General features: G+C 41.0%; 1 protein-coding gene across 1 annotated transcript; it reads left to right on the top strand.

The window, feature by feature from the left end:
* Window positions 1-4,571: 4,571 nt before the first annotated feature.
* LOC137909187 (YLP motif-containing protein 1-like) lies at window positions 4,572-21,632 on the top strand. The gene is made up of 23 exons (XM_068753618.1): window positions 4,572-5,042; window positions 5,369-5,593; window positions 7,137-7,325; window positions 7,463-8,052; window positions 8,236-8,397; window positions 8,593-10,824; window positions 10,966-11,089; window positions 11,261-11,405; window positions 11,487-11,576; window positions 11,667-11,847; window positions 11,943-11,966; window positions 12,062-12,252; window positions 13,710-13,864; window positions 14,269-14,331; window positions 14,476-14,595; window positions 14,753-14,929; window positions 15,023-15,106; window positions 15,209-15,292; window positions 15,374-15,448; window positions 18,504-18,555; window positions 19,958-20,079; window positions 20,542-20,725; window positions 21,377-21,632. The coding sequence occupies exons 1-22, from the start codon at window positions 4,572-4,574 to the stop codon at window positions 20,686-20,688; spliced, it is 5,703 nt and encodes a 1,900-aa protein (XP_068609719.1). The 3' UTR covers window positions 20,689-20,725; window positions 21,377-21,632.
* Window positions 21,633-23,287: the final 1,655 nt, after the last annotated feature.

Here is a 23,287-nt window from a genome sequence, read left to right as displayed (position 1 = left end):
TAACCGTAAAAAAATATTATTTTTTTACAAATGTGGCCGATCCCATAGTCAACTCACCAGTACAAAGTGATCACAAATACACATTAGAGTGGAACGTAATTACCCATGATGTGTGCTTTGAGTGAGTGTGCTTTCATTTTTACAGTATATGTTATCTCAATGAGTTCCATTTTCTCATGCTGACAAATGGTTTCTTTTGCATTGAAGATGAGGCCACTTGTCAAGCAAGTGCACTGATATTTATACATCCACAGTATGGTAGTGAAGTGGCACATTTCGACAGCAATAAAATGGCAAGGGTCGACGAGGCTGACGCTGTGCGTTAAAGGTGGGGTTTTTGCTTCAGTCTTCTTCTGAGCTAACCTCTTTTCCTGTATACACTTCTGCACTTCCTGGTTCCACCACCAGGTCTCTTTATCCCCTTTCCTTCCAGAAGACACGCCCAGTACTCTCCTACCTTTCTTCCTGATCACCTTAGCTGTTGTATTCCAGTCTTCAGGACGCTGAGGATCACTTGTTTTTTGTTGTGTTAAAATTGCTACTGCTAAAAAAAAGTGCTCAAACAAAATAAAAATAAAAGAAAGAAAAGCCTCTCTTGCTCACCCGAAGCCTCTCTCACCTCTTACCTGAAAGCCACACAACAGTCTTCATTCTTTAGTCTCCACCACTTTGTGCTCTGTTCCGCTTTAATCCTCTTCATCTTCTTCACCACTAGTCATCTTACGCACCACCAGCCTATGCTGGCTGGCTACACCCTCTCCTACCACGACCTTCCAGTCACCAACCTCCTTTAAACTGCTCAGTCTACACGAGATCTAGTCCACCTGTGTGCTCCGCCCTCCACTCTTGTAGGTCACCCCTCGTCTCTTCTGAAAATAAGTGTCAACTACTGCCATTTCCATCCTTTTGGCAAAATCCACCACCGTCTGTCCTTCTAGGTTCCTGTCCTGAATACCAAACTTGCCCATCACGTCTTCATCTCCTCTATTTCCTTCACCAACCATCGACCATTGAGGTCTGCTCCAATCACGACTCTCTCGCTGCTAGGGATGCTCAGTCTATCTGACACCAGAACACTCTGCACCAACTCTTCCTTCAAGATAACGCCTCCTCCATTCCTCTTTCCATCTCCTCCGTTATAAAACAACTTAAATCCTGCTCTTAAGCTTCCAGCATTGCTTGCTTCCCAACTGGTCTCCTGGACACACAACACATCAACCTTTCTCCTCATCATCATGTCCACCAGCTCTCTAGCTTTTCCCGTCAACGTCCCAACATTCAGATTCCCTACTCTGTCTTAAGCTCTTCCATTTCCTCTTCTCTCGCTGCTGATGCACCTGTTTTTCTCCTCTTCGTCTCTGAACGTGTGAAACAAAAATGTTCCAGAATTTCCACTCAAGAAATCAGAATTTTCAACAACTGAAGACCAAGCAACAATCATCATTTATCAGCAAACACACAGAACCAGTGATGAAGACCATGTTTGAATTGAAAGCCATCCACGGCATAGTGAGCGACCCTTCATGGCAAATGTCACAGAGTGGAAGAATATTTTATTCATAGCATTGTTAAGATGATAAATATAACTTAAGTTCTCATAGATTTTGTTTCATTTCCATTTTATTTGTCCTGTACATACATTATTTCAATTACTTATGAACGCATAACTTGTTTTTGTGTGATGCAGACCTTATTTTATACGTACTAAAGAAATATGTCTCGGAAAAAAACTGCTCTCGGTTTTCCTTTGTCTTGCAGACATTTAAAAATAAAAGTTTCACCATCATAAAAATAATGTGTCATTGCCATGTAATATTGCTTTAGTCAGGTCAAGATGACATCTAATGTCTTTGTCTTTGACTCCTCTTTGTTTATGATTAGTACTTTACAATTTTGTATGTACTCTAGGTAGGACATAAGTAAGGTAGAATTACTTTTGAATTGTGTTTCAACAGAATCATAAAAAATTACTTTTGAATTGTGTTTCAACAGAATCATAAAAAAAAAATATGGTACCCTTCAATTAATGTCATTGCACAACCTTTTGAGGCAACCACTGCAATCAAACCATTTCTGTAACTGTCAATGAGACTTCTTCCCCGGTCAATAGACCACCCACATTGTCGGTCTTCCCTGAAAACTGTTAGAGGGCCTTTTAAGCTGTTATTAAATTTAAATATATGAAATAGTCGTGTGGGGTTTTTTTTTCTTTTCATTTAACCTATATATGAATGCATAAATATATTTGACAGCTAAATTAAACATTTATTGTAGTTGAAGTTTATTGTAAAGAAACTAGAAAAATTAGTACTCTTTTTAACAATTTGAGGTTTGAAGTAATTGCAGATATATCTGGAATGAGTTTGCAATGTTTGTCATTCTATATAAGGGAACAGAATGGATTTCTTACATATCTTTTGTAATTTAAAATGATGGGGGGGGATTATAAATTCACATTTCCATTCGTAGAACAGACTTCAGTGGCCTACAGGGTGTACTGCTACCTGTCTTTCTTTTTGTTCCATTTAGCATGCATGTTGTGTTTGCATGCTTAATACAGTCAGTAGTTTGCTCAGCAGCATTGATTATGTTTAAAATCATTAGATATAAATATATAAATTAAGTTTCTGTCTGCTCCTGCTCTGTCTCTCTCCCTCTCTTTGTTTTGGACTCTTCTCCTACCTGTCCTCGTCTCTGTCTCTCCCTCTATGTCTTTCTACCTCTATCTCTCTCTTTCTCAACCCAACCAGTCAAGACAGATGGCCGCCCACTATGAGTCTTAGGTTCTGTCTAAGGTTTCTCCCTAATAAGAGGAAGTTTTTACTCGCTTCCACTGCCAAAGTTCTTGCTCTTGTGGGACAAGTTGGGTTCTGTCTTTCCCTGCAGGTCTCTCCCTGCTACACCTGTAAAGTGCCTTGAAATAACTTTCTGTTATGATCTGGCACTATATAAATAACAATTGAATTGAATTAATTTATCTGTCAGACTAAAAACTGATGTATCACTGAAATAACAAAAAAGTACCAAACCCGTTTGCTACAACATTGACAGTGATCATGCTTAGTTAAAGCTTTTACAGTGCAGTTAGACAGTTGGTGTCATTAAATGTATTTAACAAGAAGAAACTCAACATTTTCTTAAAAAACATTTTCCTTACTATATTTAACATACCATACAGGACAAACACGTAGATTTCCATTTTCATCTAAATCAACGCATTAATAAAAAAAAAATAAGCCAGTGGTTAATTCGATGATTTATAAAGAATCAACAAATATTCCTATTAACTTCTGTTGAAGACTATTTTATATAAATATCCCAGCTTCAGCTAAATGCAGTGACTTGGTCTATCAACCTAAATGTGGGAATCTGATAATGACTCTTAAAAGTTGTCATTTTCTCCCCACAGCTGGACCCCTTCATGTCGGCCCTTCCTTATTTGAGTGCATTTCCCATCTGGATGTAGTAAAACGCCTTGATTTTACTGAAACACTTCAACCGATAGTGAAACAGGTAAGTAAGGAGAAGATGAAAATCTCAGCTTTGTAATTAAGTCGTCTTCGTGTACAACAGAAGTTGTCCATTTAAAAATATGTAATGTATTCATATCACTGTGGTGCCATTTAAAGTTTCAAGCATGAGATCATAAACTTGACACATTTTTAAACATTTCAGACAACATTTCTACTTGCGTAAAAAAAAGGGGGGGGTTCTAATGATTGCTTTTTTTCTGCAATCGTGGACTGCAACTTGTTGAATTCTGTAAGGTGTTAAATGTTGTTTAATTCCTGACTCTTTAGGGTCCACAAATATAAAAGAAAAGTCTGAATCCTGTAATGCTGCCTAACTCCTTCAATTGGATTTTGCTCACAAATAAAGTTTGCCATATGTCTGATATTTTCTACTATGGCAGGCTTTATATACGGTTCATTGTCAAAGACCCACTCCTGATGGCTTGAACAACCTTTTGCCTTTTTCGTGAAGGAATGTTAACTATCTCTGTTAGCTTGAGTTCCAGCTGGCTGAAAACAGCTGTAATAACCTCTGATCGCCAGCATTTAAATGTTCTTTCTGTCTGTGTGAAGTTCTACAAGCACCTGACACATTTACTTTAAATACATGACAAAATTAATTATTGTATTTTTTTTTTTATCCAACAAAAACATTTCGTTTTTATATCTTATTTTATTTTTAATCAAGTTTATCATTAATACTGTATTCCTTCATATATTTTTTTCCGACTAGGGTGGCCGGATATGGGCAGCCGCAACGCGCAACGTCATGACGTCATCAATGAGTTCCATGCGTGGCCTACAACTTTAGGTGGCGTTGCTGTTTCTTCACGGATTTGTTTTGTTTTGTTTGCTAGACTTTCGCGCGGCTAGTTTCTGTTTATAACTGATATTTTTACAGAGTGATGTTTACGATGTTTCTTTGACGCAGCTGCCCCCGGCGGCAACTTAAAATGGAACCTTTACAGCTGGTTGTGTCCAGCGTTAGCCATTAGCTTATAGAGCCGCTCGGGCTGTTCGTGGACACGGGCCGCGCACACCGACTAGAGCCTTTTGAGAATGTATCCGTCCTGGGGAAATTCGGGGGGCGCACAGCCGCAAAACCACGGAGGGCCCCGCATGCAGTTCGGCAGTGTCCCCGCCGGCCAGGCAGGAGGAGGGTTCGGCACTTTCGAGCCCCCGTCCAACACCTCCCTGTTCTCCAGCCTGCAGGAGCAACACCGCCAGCAGATGCAGCAGCTGCAGATGCTGCATCAGAAACAGCTACAATCCGTGCTGCACCATGGTAATCATGCTAATGCGTTCGGTGCTGGACATTCAGGTGGGTATCCGGGGACATCGTGGCGCCCAGAAGGACCGGGACACGCACACCTTCAACACGGTCACGCACAACAACAACAACAACAACAACAACAACAGCCTCCACCTCCAAAGCAACCCAGCGAGTCTCAGCCTCCAGAGCCCCCCTCATCAAAGCCGCCAGAGAGCAGCGATGCGCAGCCTAAAGACGACAAACCATCTCCTTTGCCGGTATTTTTTGCATTTTGCACACTAACAAATGAGCAAAACAAGCAAGGAGAAACATACAGACAGGAACAGCACAATTAAATCTTGGCTCATTCATTGAAATAAAGAAAAAAAGCTCACGTATCCAAAGGGAGCAGATCAAGACATGTGCGACTTTCATTAAATAAATATTTGTTTTGGTGTGCCTGTTGCAAAATATTGATTGGTTTGAGCTGTGGTTCACTTTAATTTTTATTGTAATAGCAGTTGTCCCAGATAAAATGTTTATGGGTGCGCTACAACACGGCAAATGTTGTGTCTGATAATGTCTTCTTAACTGTTTACATCAGGAGCAACAGCAACTTTGGTACAAGCATCATCTTCAGAATTTGCAGAAGTTAAAGCAAGAGAAAGCCCAGGAGAATCAGAAAGATGGCGCTGGTCTTGTGCCGCCGCCACCAACCCCTGAACAAGCGGTTCCTCCTCCTCCTTCGGAGACACCGAAAGGCATCCCTCCTCCGCCCCCTCCGAAAGAGGAGCCCCCAGCACCACCGCCACCTCCGGCGGACGCAAAGGTAAAAATTCAAACTCGACTTCATCCTAATCATTTGGTGCCATTGAGATAGTTTTGGTTCAGATAGGAAAAAAGTGGTATAATAAAGGCTTTCTGGCTTCAGAGAGCGTTGCGTGAAATCTGTTTAACTTGAATAAGTTGGCAGTTTTTCCTTTTATTAACTGTCAGGCAGTCCAGGTGAAAGTCAGAGACACATTTCAGATTTTGTCCTCTTAATTACACAAGTACTATGCAAGTGTACATAGTATGTTCACTATCAAATTTGATTCCATTGTTTTCCTTGACACCAATGATTGCTAAAACCCCAGAGTACAAAAAGTATTCTATGTACAGCCCTCTTTATGTATGGGAAAAGACGGTTTGTTTCAGATTATCTTTACTGCTGGTATTGTAAACTACCTTTTTTCCTTAATAAAATTCAGTTCTTGATTGAAGTTCAGTTCAAATGTTTTATGAGGTTACAACACACAGTAACTGACAGCCATGAGAATACTCCATGTGAATTCAAAAGTGGTACATATGTGTGATGTGTTGAGCTTCTTGTTCGGAGGCAGGTTGTGCTTTTTTCTAACTAAATTGATCAAACATTTGTCTAAAATTTAGATTGTAGGGATGCTATAATATGTATTATGTTAACATAAACACAAATAAATAGTATTTTCTCTTTGCTATTATAGAGTCATCGGGCAGTAAATAATTTTCTTTAATAGAAAAGAAAAATAATTTATTCTGATTATAAAAGTTTGGCTGATTTTAGTTTATTCATTTAGATGCAAAAATAATAACTAAATAGTACTTGTTTTATATTTTTGAACCACCCAGAGCCCAGATATGTACTTCCCTTTAAACTTAACATTTACAGGGGGTCATCGACTTACGACGACAATTGGTTCCGAGGCTTTTGTCGTATGCCGACTCGGTCATAAGTCGCCCCGTGTTAAATTACTGTAAGTATATTATGCTGCGTCATGATACGAAAAATATTCCAATGGAAAGAGACCACTACCTCCCGGAAGACATCATGGTTGAGACCGCAGAAACATATGCACACTCGATACGCTTGCTTGCTTTCTGGTGTCGTAAAAACATGCTAAACAGACCAAAAATCAACAGCCGAGTTCGGTGGAACAGACGCGTAGGTTGTAACTCGACGACCCCCTCTACTCATCTTTTTAAATACAGGGTTTGTTTTGTTCTATGCAAAAACACTCATCATTGTTGTATATAACAGACAGCAGAAGTATATTTATGGTACAGCGGGTTGGCGACTTAAGACCTATGCGACTTGCGACAGTAGGACTTTACGACCGCACTCGGTCGGTGTTTTTACAACACAACGGACGGAAAGCGAGCACACATGTACCGAATAATGACCAAATCACTCGCAGCTTTACCGCTCGGAGCGCTCCTCCATCTAGCGTCAACATCTGGCTGGCTCGTATCTTGGAATGCGCATATGTCGAGGTATTATTGTACCGTTCTGCCAAAAACTTTCCTTCAATTAGAATTCTATGTTTCTCTTCAATACTGCCTGGTCTGCACAGCCTGAGGTCCCACAAAACCCAGAAGAAGCTGCCCGTCTCCAGCAGTTACAGGCTGCAGCAGCACAGTGGCAGCAAGTTCAACAGCAGAGAGCAGGATTACAATACCAAGCTCTCATGCAGCAACATGAAAAACTTCAGCAAATACTGGAAAAATACCACCAGCTTATTCAACCACCTGCAAACCTACAGGTAAGTTGAGATAATTTCAACTGAAAATAAGTCAAAAGAAAGCTGAGAGGATCTTACCCTTTCAGTAAATTGTGTTCTACCTGCAAAATACTTTAATCAAAATCAACAGCATATTTTCCCCAACGTCTTTATCACAGTCATTGTCCACTGAAATGCAACTGAAGCACTATGAAATGCAGCTGCAGCAGTTCTTACCTTTATTCCAAGAATGGCATCACTCGTTCATCCTGTGGCATCAGCAGTTCCAGACCTATCATCACAAAGACCAATTGCAGGACTATGCGCTCCAGTGGAAACAATGGCTGGAGCAAATGAACACCACCAATGCCCACCTTCAGGAAAGGGTCGCTACTCTCACTGCCATGGTGCCCTTTGCCTCTAACCATTATAAACCTGGTATTGTGGGACAGTATGGCCAAAACCCTGGACAAGACGTGCAAATCCCGCAACAGCCTGTAAAACCAGATCTGCAGCAGTCACCTGTCACTTCGGGTCCCAGACCTGAAGTTCCACGGCCAGATGGCTTTGGGCCACATTCAGAATCTCCTGCCGGACCCCCTGTTAGAGGAGTTGGCCCCGCTGGTACAGCTGGACCCCCAGATGGAGCGATTGGTGCTGCTCCAACAATCGATCCCCCTTTGAGAGGGGCTGGACCCGCTGGAATAGTCAGACCCCCTGGCCCTCCCACTGGCCAGTCACCAAGGTTCAACAACATCCGAGGTCAATGGTCAGTTTATTTTTCTATGTTATAAAAAAAACATTAATTCAGCGTTGACAAGCTTTTATTATTAACTAATACTCAGTATTTAAATTTTACAATGAATTAATGTATTGCTTGATAGGTAAGTGAATATAAACAACTTGTCTGAACAATAATATTTTCTTGCAATTTATACTGTACTGCTTGTAGGGGAAACGCCTCAAGATTTGATCAGCCACAGCAACGCTTTGATGTCCCCCCAAGGTTCAACCAACCACAGCAGCGCTTTGATAGGCCTGTACGCTTTGAACAACCAAGACAACCTTTTGATGGTGCCCCAAGATTTGACCAGACACGGCAACGTTTTGATGCTCCCCCGAGATTTGACCAGACCCGGCAACGTTTTGATGCTCCCCCGAGATTTGACCAGACACGGCAACGTTTTGATGCTCCCCCCAGATTTGACCAGACACGGCAACGTTTTGATGCTCCCCCGAGATTTGACCAGACACAGCAACGTTTTGATGCTCCCCAAAGATTTGACCAGACACAGCGACCTTTTGATGTTCCCCCCAGATTTGACAAACCACAGTTTGGTCAGCAGTCTCAGTTTCAGCATCAACTAAGGCACCCTAGCCCAACTGTTCCCCAGCAGCTACAACAACCTGGTCCCCAACTTGATGCAAAACTTGCCACTAATCGACCCAGTATTGATTCTGAGACAAGTGATTCTAAAACTCCAGGAAAATCAGCTGAGCAGCCACAGTCTGAAAGAGAAAAGGGTGACTCAAAACCAAAAAAGAACAATGCTGAAGACATGATGGATGACAACTTGCTTGGAACTGAAGGTTTTTTTGTTGCAAATGCCCCCATTCCTCAGACATTAAAAACGGACAAAAAACCCGCAGAGCCTGGTGACAAGAATGCTTCTAACAATGAAAAACCCAAAGCTGATAACAGTAAACCTTCTGTTACTACCACATCGACTGTGGGGTCCAAACATACTACTGTACAAGATCTGCCAAAGGCAGCTGGACCGTTGACAAAGAACAAACCACTGATTCCAGCAATCCCTGGAATCCAAAAGGAGATACAAGTTTCTGGCCAAATCCAGTCAAGACCAGATCCTCCACAATCTGGAATTGGATGTGGCCAGCCATCATTTCCTGTTGAATTTCATGGAAGAGGGCGTGGCCAGATGGTCTGTGGAGAGTTTACGGAACCAAATACTGTATCACTTGGAGAAAATATGGGAGAAACATCTTATGATTGCATACCATCTGAGGAAGATATGGAGACGCCAGAAGAACAGGAACAGTCTCACTGGCAAGAACCTTCATATGAAGAGTTTGGTGATGAGGAATCAGAGATGCCCCCTGAAGACATGTGGATGCCAGAGGAACATTACTTCCAAACAGAGGAAGAGTATTATGAAGAGCCAAGAGGTGGGCCTCCTATGGGTAGAGGAGGGCCATCATTCATGAGAGGAGGCCCGCCTATGGGTAGAGGTGGACCTTTTATGGGTAGAGGTGGACAGCCGATGGGTAGAGGTGGACCTTTTATGGGTAGAGGTGGACCGTTTATGGGTAGAGGTGGACCGTTTATGGGTAGAGGTGGACCGTTTATGGGCAGAGGTGGACCGCCTATGAGAAGAGGTGGACCGCCTATGAGAAGAGGGGGAACTCCAATGGGTAGAGGGGGACCTCCAATGGGTAGAGGGGGACCGCCTTTCATGGGGAGAGGGGGACCGGAGTCAGAGTACTCGGAGGATGTGGACCCTTATTGGGGAGAGAGGAGACCTCCAATGAGAGGCATGAGACCCCCATTTCCACCTGGCCGAGGGCGTCCCCCTCGTGGTCATCCTAATTACATGCACCCAGTACATGGACAGCCCCCAGATGCACAACATTGGCCAATTGATCATGAGACATTGGGCCATAACTTGGAGAGTGATTACACCGAAATGGAGCCAGCACATGACTCTCGTGGCTATCTGATGGATCATGATGCGGCAAGAGGGAAGCATCGTGTGCCACGATCTCATCAAGACTTGAAGGATGTAGTGGAAGAGCCGTATGATGAAGGAATGGAGGGAGAATTAGATTGGCAAACACCACATGGCAGAGGTCGCCCTCTGCATCCACATGAGATGGATTCCGGAGGAGTGAAGCGGAGACCTTCGGGTCGGATAATGGCTAGAGGCATGATGCGGCCAGGTCCACCGCATGGGGACTATGAAGTGGAATCCAATGAGGGTTATGTTAAGGATTACGGTCATCGAAAAGAAGGGCATCACTGGCGGCATCCTGATGGCCATTTGAATGAGGCCAAGTACCATGGTGCTGAACGGGACAGAGAGTATGCCTCTCTTGAGAGGAGCTGTCCACCAGCAGAGCCTTACAGAGACGGTCACTGGCTGGATGAAAGAGACAGAGGTCATCCATATCCACATGATGAACATGACAGAGGAAGAGGAGAGCTTAGAATCCACGACTACAGGAGTGAGCCAGGATACCAGCCTTCCCCTTCAGAATGGGAAAGGTCGTCAAGACTTCCTGCTTTACCAGAAAGAAGGTATCCTGATGACTTTGAAAATCGCAGAACTCATTTTGAAGAGCATGGGGAACAACTTCATTTGCATAGACTTCCAAATGTACCTCCTGCTGCACCTGTCACCAACTTGCCAGAGAGCTCAGTTGACAGCGAACCAGAAGGAACGGGCAGGGAAAACGTGCTCGCACTCTCCCAACATCAGCATGAGATTATCTTGAAAGCTGCTCAGGAGCTGAAATTTATAAGGTATTTCCTTGTCCTTCACCATCCATGATCTATATGTCATGTTTACACATGCATGTTTTATTGCTTAGTGTTTTGCTAATATAGTGCTATTTTACTTTATATATTTTGTTGAGCCTGAATTCTGCTGTTTTGGGTTTACAGGGAATTGAAGGAGGCGAAGACACCTGGTACTGATCCTCATCCTGCTGCAACTAACACCCTGCCAGAGCTTCCTGCTGGTCTCCTAGGCCTGGAGATCCCACCAGATATCAGAAATGTTCTAAAGGTAATTTACGCTTTCACGTATTAATTTGTGAGTAAGGGGTGTGTCTCTCTGTGAACGTCAAGCTTTTGAAAGTGAGTTGTTGGATGCTTGGAACACTATTTACCATACATTTACAGACATTTCCAGTAAGTATATTTTATTGATCTGTTATATGAAATCTTTCATTCACAGGGAATGACTGCTGCTGCACAGACATCTTTAACTGAGGCTTTGAGTTTGGATACCAGATCTGCTGCCACAGGCTACAAGTCAACTCTCCCTGCTGCACCTACTCCTACGGTGATTCCAAAGACGGTGGACTATGGACATGGACACGGTAGAAGCAGCAAAGAATAGCACATTTATAAGGGATGGAAAGCCTTAAGATTCATAATTTTGGTATTGTTCAATGTTTCAGAGCCTGGAGCAACTGTTGAGCAGACCCCTTATGGTGAAAGGATTATTTTGAGGCCTGACCCAATGCATTCAAACAGAGGCTATGAAAAAGGTGAGTTACTGTCTGTAAAGATTCCAGAGTCTTCCTCTTTTTGAAATGTTCTAAGCAATGTTATTTGACTTCTATGTGCCTTTGTCCTAGAACATCTTGGATCCAGAGATCCCTACAGAAGAGACCCATACTTTGAAAAGAGATCGGACCATTTTCTGGACCGGCGGGAGTACAGTCGAGAAAGAGAATTATACCGGGAGATGCTTCCGTCTGAATATGAAAGAGAAAGATTTGACAGGGAGCGTTACCCCCCAAGAGAGAGAGACGGAAGGTAATTTACTGATTCTGATTTCGTTTTGTGTGCGAAAGCGTGCTGGCTTAGAGCATATGTAATATTCCTTTCTATTTGTCTGTTTTTGATTCAAGCACTCAGTCAAATATGGATGACAGGTACTGTATAACATTGCCATTGGCTATACTTGTGTGACTGTTTTCAAAGCCTCTGTTTAATAAATTAGGTTTTTAAAATGTTCTCTTCTGTGTAGATCTCCTCTGGAACCTCCATTACATTCGGGGTACAGAGAGCGAGACCGGAACCTTCGAGATAAGGAGCGAAGAGGCAGTCGGGATCGAGATGAACATTATGGAAGGCCTGGCAATGACAGACCTCCATATGAGCGTGATGGACTCGACCGTAGTGGATCTGAGCGCTACGGCCACAGCGCCTCACCTTATTGTAAGTTCAGTCCGCTACGTTTTCCCCCACGCTTTGAACCCTCCGCCTTTAACTAAAAATGCTGCCAATACATTCGTCCTCTTCACATCAGACCAATGAAATTATCAAACAGGTCACAGTGGACCAATGATACTACTCAAATTTTGAAATGTCACTGCCTGCTCTGACGCATGTCGCATGTGTGATCTGCGTTTACATTCAGAACTAGCATGGGTGTCTTCAAAACTGCGTTGGCGTTAACTGTCCAGGCACCTTTTGTCTATTTGTGGAGTTTATATTCTAAAACGAATGTCCCTGGCACCATGTTTCATGTTTTGCGAAAGTGACGACGAGAGAGGGAGCGTTCTGATTGGATGGGATTTGGGGAACTACTGCCGCTGAATGCTTCGGTATGCTTATGAATGTGTTTAACAACGCACTTATGCGATTAGGTCTGGATGGAAAAAAAATACATTTAACGAGGTTGTGTGGATTTAAAAAAAACAATTCTAAGTGGGGGGGGGGGGGTATTCGGTTTTCAAACAACAACCCAGCTTTGTGTGAACATGGCCTGTGTCATATGGGTTGCAATGGGGTTTAAGGCTAAATCAGTATTTTGGTAGACGGTTGATATTTTGCGTGTCCTTTTACCTGGTTTCATTTCGTTTGAGGTGAAATGCGTTTGTCTTTGTCAGAAACAGGTATAATCTAGTGTATTTGTACTTCCAGTAGTGACTTCGTTTAGATATACTGTTTGGAATGGAACTGTTTTGAGTTTGTGGGAGTAACACAAACAAGCACCAATCTCAATTGTTCTCTGTAACCCTACCCTTCTTTTGGATTGCTTCTTGCCTTTTGACTTGCTATGAGGGGTGTTGGTTGAAATCTTTATCCAGTAAATGGTTATACCGTTTGTCACATTATTTAGTTGATAAGTTCCGTTATGGGTAAGTAATTATCACAGACATTTATGCATTGGCAAAAGAATATAGCCTGCAGTTCCCACAGCAGTTCAGCAGCACATTTCTTTTTTGGCTGAAAATGAAACTACATGCTTGATTTGATCACGCTCCTTTTGAAAACGTGGAAGTATTAGTCGTCGTCAATCTTGTTATTACTGCCATTTTCTGCTAGTGACAAAATTGACTTAATATTAAACAAGCAAAAATAACACGATCTGCTTGCAAATAATGTGTTGTCCAAATCCGCAGGAGAATTGCGTGGAAATGTTCTCGATTTTGCTTTACAACAACCCAATTACATTATTTTGCGTGTATGGATCTTCTCCTCCGACCTCCAACACACACCCCACCCTCTTGTGGAGTCTACGTCTGATAACAAGGGCTAGAGGGGTGCTCGGGCTAGGGGGGTGAAATGTTATTGGGCCCAAATCGTGCAGCCATAGTTGAAATAAATGTGCAAGGTTGAGAAATTACAATATTTAGATTAATATTTGAACTGCAAATAATTTTGCACAGTGGACAGAAGAAGTTATCCAGAGGACCGAGGACCTCCCTCTGCTCCAACCCTCCCGCCTGCACCTCAGCCACCCCCACGAGTTGAGAAGAAGCCTGAAATCAAGAATATCGATGATATCCTCAAACCACCAGGAAGATTAGCTCGGCCAGAAAGGGTACATCATTACCTCCGCCAAGGAGATTGTGTTTTTGATGACGTTTGTCTGTTTCTTTTGTTCGTTAGCAGGATCACAGAAAAAACACAAGGTACCATTTCAGTACCTTTTAACAGCTGTGGATGACAAACGCTGTATGGGTTTAAACAAATACAACCATTGAACCATTTTTTTGAATTTAGTATTTCAGTAGATAGCCAAAAATATGTGTTTTGTTTTGTCTACGTGTTTTACATTACACAAGTTGCTTGCCTTTTACCTTTTAGAAGTATTTGAGACATACAACCCCAGGCAAAGAATTATGGAATCACCTGTCTTGGAGGATGCACATTTGGTTGTTTTCCAGTGGTCGCACACAAAGTTATTTGTATTTTATTCAGTACTCACTTTATATATCTTGACAGATTGTCGTGATAATGAGAGGGCTTCCAGGAAGTGGAAAAAGCCACGTTGCAAAGCTCATACGGGTGAGTGGATTCAAACCATTCAATCATAATAAGTCAAACCTAAACCATTTAAAACAGAAATGCTTTTCAGTTCTACGTCTCATTACCTGTTCTGAAAAGAAATGTGATCAATAAAAGCTTTGCTTTTACCTGATATTCAATTAGGATAAGGAAGTGGATTGTGGTGGCGCCCCTCCAAGAGTTCTTGTTCTGGATGACTATTTCATGACAGAGGTGGATAAAGTTCAGAAAGATCCAGACACAGGGCGAGGGGTCAAAACCAAGGTGAGCCTGATTAAAATGTATCCGGACCAAACTGGTGCTTTCCACAAGATGCATGGAATCATAAATCTAATTTGTCTTCGATGAGCAGCATCAAATCATATTTCAGTTTTTCTGGTTGACATTCTGAACCTTTAAATACATAAGGCGTGTCTTCCAGGTTCTGGAATACGAGTATGAGCCAGAGATGGAGGATACCTACCGGAGCAGCATGCTTAAAACGTTTAAGAAGACTTTAGATGACGGCTTTTTCCCCTTCATCATTTTGGATACCATTAATGACAAGGTTAAACATTTTGACCAGTTTTGGAGTGCAGCTAAAACAAAAGGCTTTGAGGTGAGTTTAGTTCAAGGAGAAAAATAAATACATTTCTCTACTCGTTCTTCTCTACTAATAATTTTTTATCCCATTTGGTTTTTTTTCTTCAAGGTGTACGTGGCTGAAATCACCGCAGACACTCAAACTTGTGCAAAGAGAAATGTCCATGGGCGCACACTTAAGGATATATTGAAGGTCTGTAAGATCAGTTGGCTTTCAGATACATGATGTGAGAGTGAAGTCAGCCAACGCTCATACAGAACACATGAAAGTCATCCTGGTGAATTGTGTTGACAGATGTCCAACAACTGGGAGGCTTCGCCACGTCACATGGTGCGCTTGGATATCCGATCTCTGCTTCAGGATGCAGCCATTGAAGAGGTCTGGTTTTGTTAATCAACACTCATAGCATTAAAGGTATTCATCGGTCCATGAGCCAAAATAATCCGAGTATGTTATTAGGTAGAAATGGAAGACTTCAATCCCGATGACGAGCCCAAGGAACCCAAGGGAGACGAGGAAGAAGAGAGTGATCTGGTAGGACAGACAGTTTCAATTTATAGACGTGGATTTCAGCATCTTTTCCTCCCATTTTTAGCCGTGGTTACCACAAATAAAACGCTTATCCAGTGACGCGTTATTAGCCGTTCTGTTTTAATGTACAGTTGAGTTTTAATCAATTAAAATCAACAAAATACGGGAAGTGTAAAAAAGGAATTTGATTTACTTCATTGATTTACTACAGAGGGAGCAAAACAAAAAAAATTGGTGCGAAATGAAGATGCTCAAAATACTGTTTTAATTCAGTCTTAAAATGCTGTTATATCAGCAGCACTTCATCAACCAATGAATCAGCTTCAAGACGTCCTCCTTCGGTTTGTCCTTGTTTTAGCCCAAACTGAGAACAGTCTCATTGTTGTTCGAGTGCAATGGTACGGCGAAAGGTGCCCGGACTTGCGTGAGACTGGACCATTATGCTGAAGTCTTCTTTCTTTCACAGTAGCACATTTAAATGACTTCTCACATGGTCGTCCTTAAGCATATCTTCAAAGATATCTTGTACAAAATGTTTTTATTGCAAGCGTGCAAAACTTTACGATGAAATGACCAAAACCTTCAATGATTCACAATAAAATTCTCAGACTTAAGTGGCATTTATTTATCTGCTGTATACATTTTACAATGAGATAAATATTTCCTCTAATAGCAACGAAAACGCTTGGCAAACGCATTCATTCTCAGATATTTGTTTTTCTTGTACGAAGTGTCGTCTTCCTTTTAAGTTGTTTATTAAGATTGTAAATGTTTCAAAACGTTACTTTTGTAATTCATGGAATTTTCCCCTTTATCAAATATTAAAACAGAACTGTAGCATAAATTTCATGATTTTGTTCATGGTAATCTTTTTCATAAGAAAAAGGAAGGAAAACATTAGGTTGTGTGAACAAACGTCTAACCGCAACTCTGAATCAGATTTAAGTGCCTGTGATGGATGCTTCCTATAATTTTGTATAAGATGATGTGAAATCGATGACGGCTCTTTATTTTAGTGATTAACCAAAATTGAATTGAAGCATTGCCTAAATCTTTGCAGCTCTTCTCTGCCGACCAAGTTCAAGAGTGAATTTCAGTTTATAAATTAAGCTGCAACAATTTAACTTTTCTCTTTCACCCTCTAAACGGAACATGTTTTTTTCTTGTGTACCAAAACAAACTTTTCAACAAACGGTGATGTGCTTGCAATTTACAGTATTGTATGGCTCATGTAGAAACGGTTAAGCTCTCTTATGCATGCACAAAGAAGCTAGAAGAGAAACTGAAGGCATATGTCACTAGATTAAATGTCTCAGATTCAATGTGCAGAGCAAACACTGCATCAAATTGCTGTAACTGTGGCCACGTCTAACAGCGATGGATCGTTTTACTCTGAGGTGCTCCTCTGCACCGTTTGTGCGGATGGAGCATGCAGCAGCTGCTAACTGGACACAGTTATTCATGTCTTCTATGTGCATAGATGATCCAAACATACCAGGAAATCTGTGGGCATTTAAAACAAGGTGCCTCCTTTCTTCGGTTTGGCTCATCAGCCTTTGATTTGTTTGTCAAATTCTAGATTTTAATCTGAGTAGATGCTGTTCAAAGACACTTTTCAGTGCATCTTCATAGTCCGTGCTTTGGTTTTGGTCCCATGTGATTTGTATTCAACGTAAACATGCCAAATAAAGTATTAATTTTCAGTCTTAAAGTTTCTAGAATGCAACGTCACCCTTATTGCTGTTTGTCAATCTATTCCTGGTTAGACCTCCTTTCAGGACTGAGTGGACATTTACCGGTGGAGCGTCACTGACCTATCTGCGACTCGCTAATGTCCCCAGTGAGCTTCACTCATCTGACTCTTGAGCGGAAGTCTAATCAGGAAGAATGAGATATGAAAGTTGAGGAAAGTGATCAAATAAACAAAAACAAACATCAGAAATTGTAAAATGCAGGTCCTGACCTGCCTGTTGTTGTATTTGATATTACTTTGAGACAACTGTGAGCAGAAGATGTGTTCTGCTTGGAGATCATTAAAAACATTTGTTTTATACTCGGGTTTCCACAAAAAAGAGAGAAAACAAAGGTTTACAACGACATGGTTTTTATTCACCGTTTATAAAATATATTCAAACAGTAAGAGCCACATTGTTGTTGGATTTGTTGGCATATTTAAAATAAATTCTAGTGATGAATCGCCATGGCGACCGCTTTTTTGAAAACAATGGAGAAACCGAAATAGGTTTTGAATGAAGAATCTTGAGTTAACATAAATATAAAGAGTCTCGAACTGAGCGAGGATCCCATTAGGTTTTCTACAGATTTTCAAACAAGAAGTGTTTATCTTTTTACAACATATTCTACAGTGACCGAGTTTCCAGAACCTGTCCGTTTTCTGTTTGTCTTTGTCTTTGTTTAAAAAGCTGCTGAAGACTTGGGATGTATAAAGTATCTATCTATGTTTAACTATCTTAAAATTGTATATGAAAATGTTTTTATATTCTCACTCGAGAGCAGATTAGAGGTCTGTTGAATTATTTTTGTACGAAAGGTAATTTGGCTTTGAATTGTTGTTCTCTCACAGCAGTGATTTTTATACGGGGCAAATAACTGGCTTTTAACTCTTTCAATGCCATCAGCGTATATCTAAACCCAACCCTGACATTCAATTCTGCCTCTCGTCAATGGCCAATAACTCCGGAACAGAAAAATGGTAGGAACATTTTTCCTGATGAAAAGAAGAGACCGTGATCTTTCATTTGGTAGGTTCGGTGTTTGCATAGTCACAGCAAAGCATATTCTGTGGGGCTTGAAAAAGGGGGCAAAATGAGCAACAACCGGGGGCAGTCCGCATATAGCTGAGCTGAAAATGGCTGGCACTGAAAGAGTTAATTTAAGTCGAAGAGTGTGCTTCAACTTTCTGCATCAAGACATTTGCATTCCGTTGTTCAGTGGCTGTTAAACACGTCTTCTCCTTTCATCCAACCTCTCCTCTCTCTCTGCCTCTCCTCCCTCCATCACTTGTTTAACCATGGCAGTGTTTCTTTGTATAATGTAGGGCTACATTCCAAAAAGCAAATGGGAGATGGACACGTCTGAGGCAAAGCTCGGTAGGTCTATTTTGTTGTCTATTGAGTGGGTTTACTGCCCCATGTTGTCTCTATTTATATTCAAGGTGTTTAAAAATGCAGCAACCTTTATTAGAAGAAAAAAAATTCCAAGTGAATGAAAATTACGTCCCGGAATTTCAGTGCCTTGATTTTCTTTTTGATTTTTTTTTGTTTTATCAATAACAAAAACAGAAGAAAATGAATATCAAATATGTAAGCACTGGCCGGTGACACAACGGGAGTGTGTAACGTTGTACACAACCAGTACTCAGTTTGTCCCCATCTGCAGTGATTCATTCCTTGTAGTCCTTGTAGTGGTGCAGAACTCCAAAAATGCCTACAAAATGTCAATGGCACAATCAGAATCAGAATCACAAGGGGAATTTATCAAATTTGAGGTTCTCTGTGCAAGAAAGGAAAAAGACTAAAAAGTCACATGAAAAATAGGCCAGCGTAGGTGGAAATGTACAAATGTACATCGATACAAATATAAAACACGTACACTATATATCCAAGATGGCTTCCTGTCATCCTCTCTGGAAGTTATTCTTCTTAATTTACATCCGCCAATGCAGAGGTAACTCAAAAGGTTAGGGGCGGATGTGTATGAAATATCCAGGAAATGTTGGGAGTGTGACCAGGAACAGATGTTTACATTTTAGTGATGATCAGAATCCAGATCATGTGGATGTGTAAATCTAAAGCAGAGTAAAAGCTGCAGTTATGCCACAGTGAATTGAAAACTCTCGCATGTTTCCAGAGAATGATTCAGTACATTAAAAAGGCTATAAAAGCTGGAAAATACCATGAAACAAGCAGGAGCAACTGGCAGAGGCTGCATTCACCGTAAAAACGAATCCCCTTGTTGTTGCCTCTGTATTTTTGCTGGTGTTATTTCCTCCTTTTTTTGGGGGGGGGGGGGGGTAAATTAGTTTTAAACAGAGTCATCATTTGTGATTAGTTGGGTAAAGGCAGCATGTCTCTTTCTGTAAAACCTTTCATTCTCTAGTCAAGGGTGACCAAAGGTCTGAAGTTGACAGTGATCCAAACCCTTCTCTACATGCAGATGTGCAACCAGTTGGGTTTCCTTAATTTGGCCGGAACGTTTCTGTTAAATCCCTTGAGCGTAAAGTTTTATCTAACAAAGTACATCAGTGACTCTGTTCATTCATTCCATCTGTTGGCAAGTTCCATTGAACTTTGTGTTGGAATTTAAGGATGACTTCAATTTAAACTGTCAATTTCTATATTCATTTATATGTATTCGTATAAAGTGTGAAAATGCTCAAATGAGGAAAAGCATCGGGAATTCATGAAGGCTGCTTTTCACATTGAAAAGAGTGAGGTTAAAGCTTTATGAGAGTCCAGAGTCAACATTGAGACGAATCTTCCGTCCATCCAGACAAGTTGGACGGTCTAGGGAGCAGCGGGAAGAGGAAGCGGGAAGACCCGGGAGGCCTGGATGACTTCCTCCAGCTGCCAGACGACTACGCCTCACGCATGTCTGAGCCGGGGAAGAAAAGGGTAAATGGACTTCCTCTGTTCTGTTGGTTAATATATGCCTGATTCTTTTTAAATATCGCGATGGAGAAGGAGCGCAGTCCTGGAAATATGCTTTATCTGGGTACTGAAAGGACAGGTTCCTGATCAAAGATAACCCCCCCCCCAGGTTCTTGGCAGTGGTGCTGGTGGACACTGAGATGCCATCACGTTCAACTACTTCCATTAGAACAAACATTTCTGAGCTGTTTTGACCAAGAACCAGTTCTTCAGTTTTATTTAGGTTTTGGTGTTTTGTTTTGCTTTTGCCAGCGATGCATCAATAAAACACTGAATGCAACAATCTAGGTAGGGGGGGTCTGTCCCAGTTGGAAAACACATAATGTATTCTATTAGAGTAATTTAGTGTTGGATAATACGCCTTATTGGCTTTGCTTCTGTCCGTCCATTCCCTGCTTGTAGTACAAGCCTGCTCTTTTCGTTTAGGTCCGATGGGCTGATCTTGAAGAGCAGAAGGAAGCGGATCGAAAGCGCGCTATCGGTTTTGTGATGGGTCAAACGGACTGGGAGAGAATAACGGATGAGAGCGGCCAGCTGGCACAAAGAGCTCTCAACCGAACCAAATATTTCTAAGAAGACTATCATCCTCCTTTTGCCCCTTCATTGAAAGGTACGTCCCCTTCTTTGATAGATGAATAATTGATTGATCCCAAGGTAAACTTTGAGGAGTCAGTCTTTCAGACTCGGTAAAAGACAGCAGCAGAAATGTTACTGACGGTAAGACGGTTTCAAACATTACAGATCAAAAGTAAAGAAATGTCTGTTCTGCTGATTAAGTAAGAGTACTGTAGTGAAGTACTCTTAATGGCTTTATGAGGTATGCCATTTACCAAATAAGTATTTTACTCAATTAATCTTTATCCAGTCTTATTATTTAGCAAGCCATTTATTCCAAAGAGTACCGGTAGACGTTTTCAAAAATATTTGGATGAGCGAAAATTTACCCTAAAGGGTAAAACTGACTTTTTACTTTTACCCCCCATCATTGCTTCAGCATGAACAGTTCAGCTAGAATAATATTCCCCTATTGCCATTCCTGCATTTGATTATAAAAAAAAAAAAACCTTCATTGACCTCTGCAATACAAACACAGCAGTGTGGCTCAAAAGTTTAGGTTATTTGAATAAACCTGAATTTGCACATTTTATATTTATTATAAAAAAATAATTTATCTGACGTGTCATGCGCTGAACTTTGGTTTTATCTCTATCATAAATGCTTTTGTTGGTGAAATGATGAGGGGAGGTTTTCTTTTCCGCAGGTGTCCAGAATATGAAAAGACAGACGCTTGAGATTCATCAGTGATGGCTTGACCAGTAGTTATCAGGATTATGGTTCTCTAACTTTTACGGATGCTGTATTTTTTTTTCTTACTTTTAAACATTCTAGCGACTCGCAGATTAATTTCTAGTTTATTATTCTGTCATGTATTCAGTGAACTCCTCGTACTTTCTGTACAGTATTTCTGTATCCGTTTCTCAAACCACACATACATGAGAAAATACAATAAAAGGTTCCCAAAGTTACATGTTCGAGTCTTTTACGTATCGACAAGAAGCCTGTTGTGTGGTACGACTTTATCTTGTGTAATGTTTGAAGCAGACTCTGCCCAAACTCTTAAAGCGCCCGTTGGTCTTTAAAGATAACGAATCAGGACTTTCATCTTGTGTTTCTAATGTACCGATATACAAAATTCCACTTAAATGTATTTTGGCATTGCAAAATTCAGTAAACGTGGTACTTTGTTCCTTTGTTTGTTTCATATAAATTACACTACCAAGTCGCTGTACTTTGGAGTGTCTTTTTTATTTTTTTTACTCCAGTAATTTTAACAAGCGATATTTGTCTCTTTTTTGGGATTAACGTATCGTCTGAACTGGTTTTTGACAGAAATCTATCTTTCATGGTAACTCGAACGATGAGAATCGTCTCCTTCCCGAAAGCTCGCCGAGGGTTTTCTGGGTTAAACGAGTGGATGTTGTTACTTAGTTTGACAGTGTTGAGTGACGTGAGAACAAAACCATCGTGTTTGTGCTGTGAAAACGTGCTCATTGGTCCAAACACCTGGAGTTTGCTCACAAAACACATCTGAGTAATGACGGAACTCACTCCATGGGCTCTTTAATAATTTAGTGCTTTTACATTTTACAACAAGCAATGACAACGGGACAGTTTACACAACAATCACAATCAATGTTTTTCATTGGCGCATTTAGTTACTAAACATACACATCGATATTCCAATAAGTGTGTATCGGTAGTCGAAGCTCATAACCTCCGCCGAGGCGAGGCAGGGCGGAGGTTGTGTGTCTGTCTGTCTGACTGTTGGCAAGATGACTCAAAAAGGTCTTGATGGATCTTGATGAAATGTTGGGAATATTAACAGGAACAAATGATTATGTTCCAGAAGAGATCGTGGATTCTGGATCACTTTGAAATGTTTAACTTTGCAGTCAATGGATTTGGAGTTTGTTCCTCCGTATCTCAGTTAATTATTGACCAATGTTTATGGAATTTGACACAGTCATGTAGGGTGGGGGCCTCTAGCTCTCCACTGAATTTAATCTGGATCAGATCCAGAATGGATTCAGCACAAACATATTTTCAGATTGAAAACCCCATTTACGGATTCAAAAATTAGTTAAAAATACGAAAATATAAGAAATCTGACATCTGCGTTTTCAACAACAAAAACCAAACAAGGATTGGGAATTCTCACCAAAAAAGGAGCCACAAGAAAAAGACTGTTGGATTTGGACAACCAATCGCAGCTTCTCAGTTCAGAGACAATGGATGGATCTTCATTGTGAGTATGGAAGATAGACGGCAACGGAACAGTGCCAGTTACCAAATGGAGTTTGAGATTATACATGTGAAAGTCCAATAATTGATCACTCTTTGTATCTTAAATGTGTGCGCATAATTCAAGAGTAATAAAGCATGAAACATTTGAATGTGGTGTGGACAGTGTTTTATGCTTATTAAAGAAAAATGTTCAAAACCATTTTTGTCTGCTTTCTTTCTACCTCGACATTTCACAGATGTCAACGCTGCACAAACATACAAAATATGGTTTTGTTATATAACGTTGGTGATATAGCAAAATGCATATAGCAGTAAAGGATGTCCTGCGTTGCACAAAGATGTTTTCTAGAGAAGGTGCGAGTAAATC

This window comes from Brachionichthys hirsutus, chromosome 20 (assembly GCF_040956055.1).
Source record: "Brachionichthys hirsutus isolate HB-005 chromosome 20, CSIRO-AGI_Bhir_v1, whole genome shotgun sequence".
Taxonomy (NCBI): Eukaryota; Metazoa; Chordata; class Actinopteri; order Lophiiformes; family Brachionichthyidae; genus Brachionichthys; species Brachionichthys hirsutus.
The sequence above is the reverse complement of the archived record's forward strand: the minus strand, read 5'-3'. Positions and strand labels throughout refer to the sequence as shown.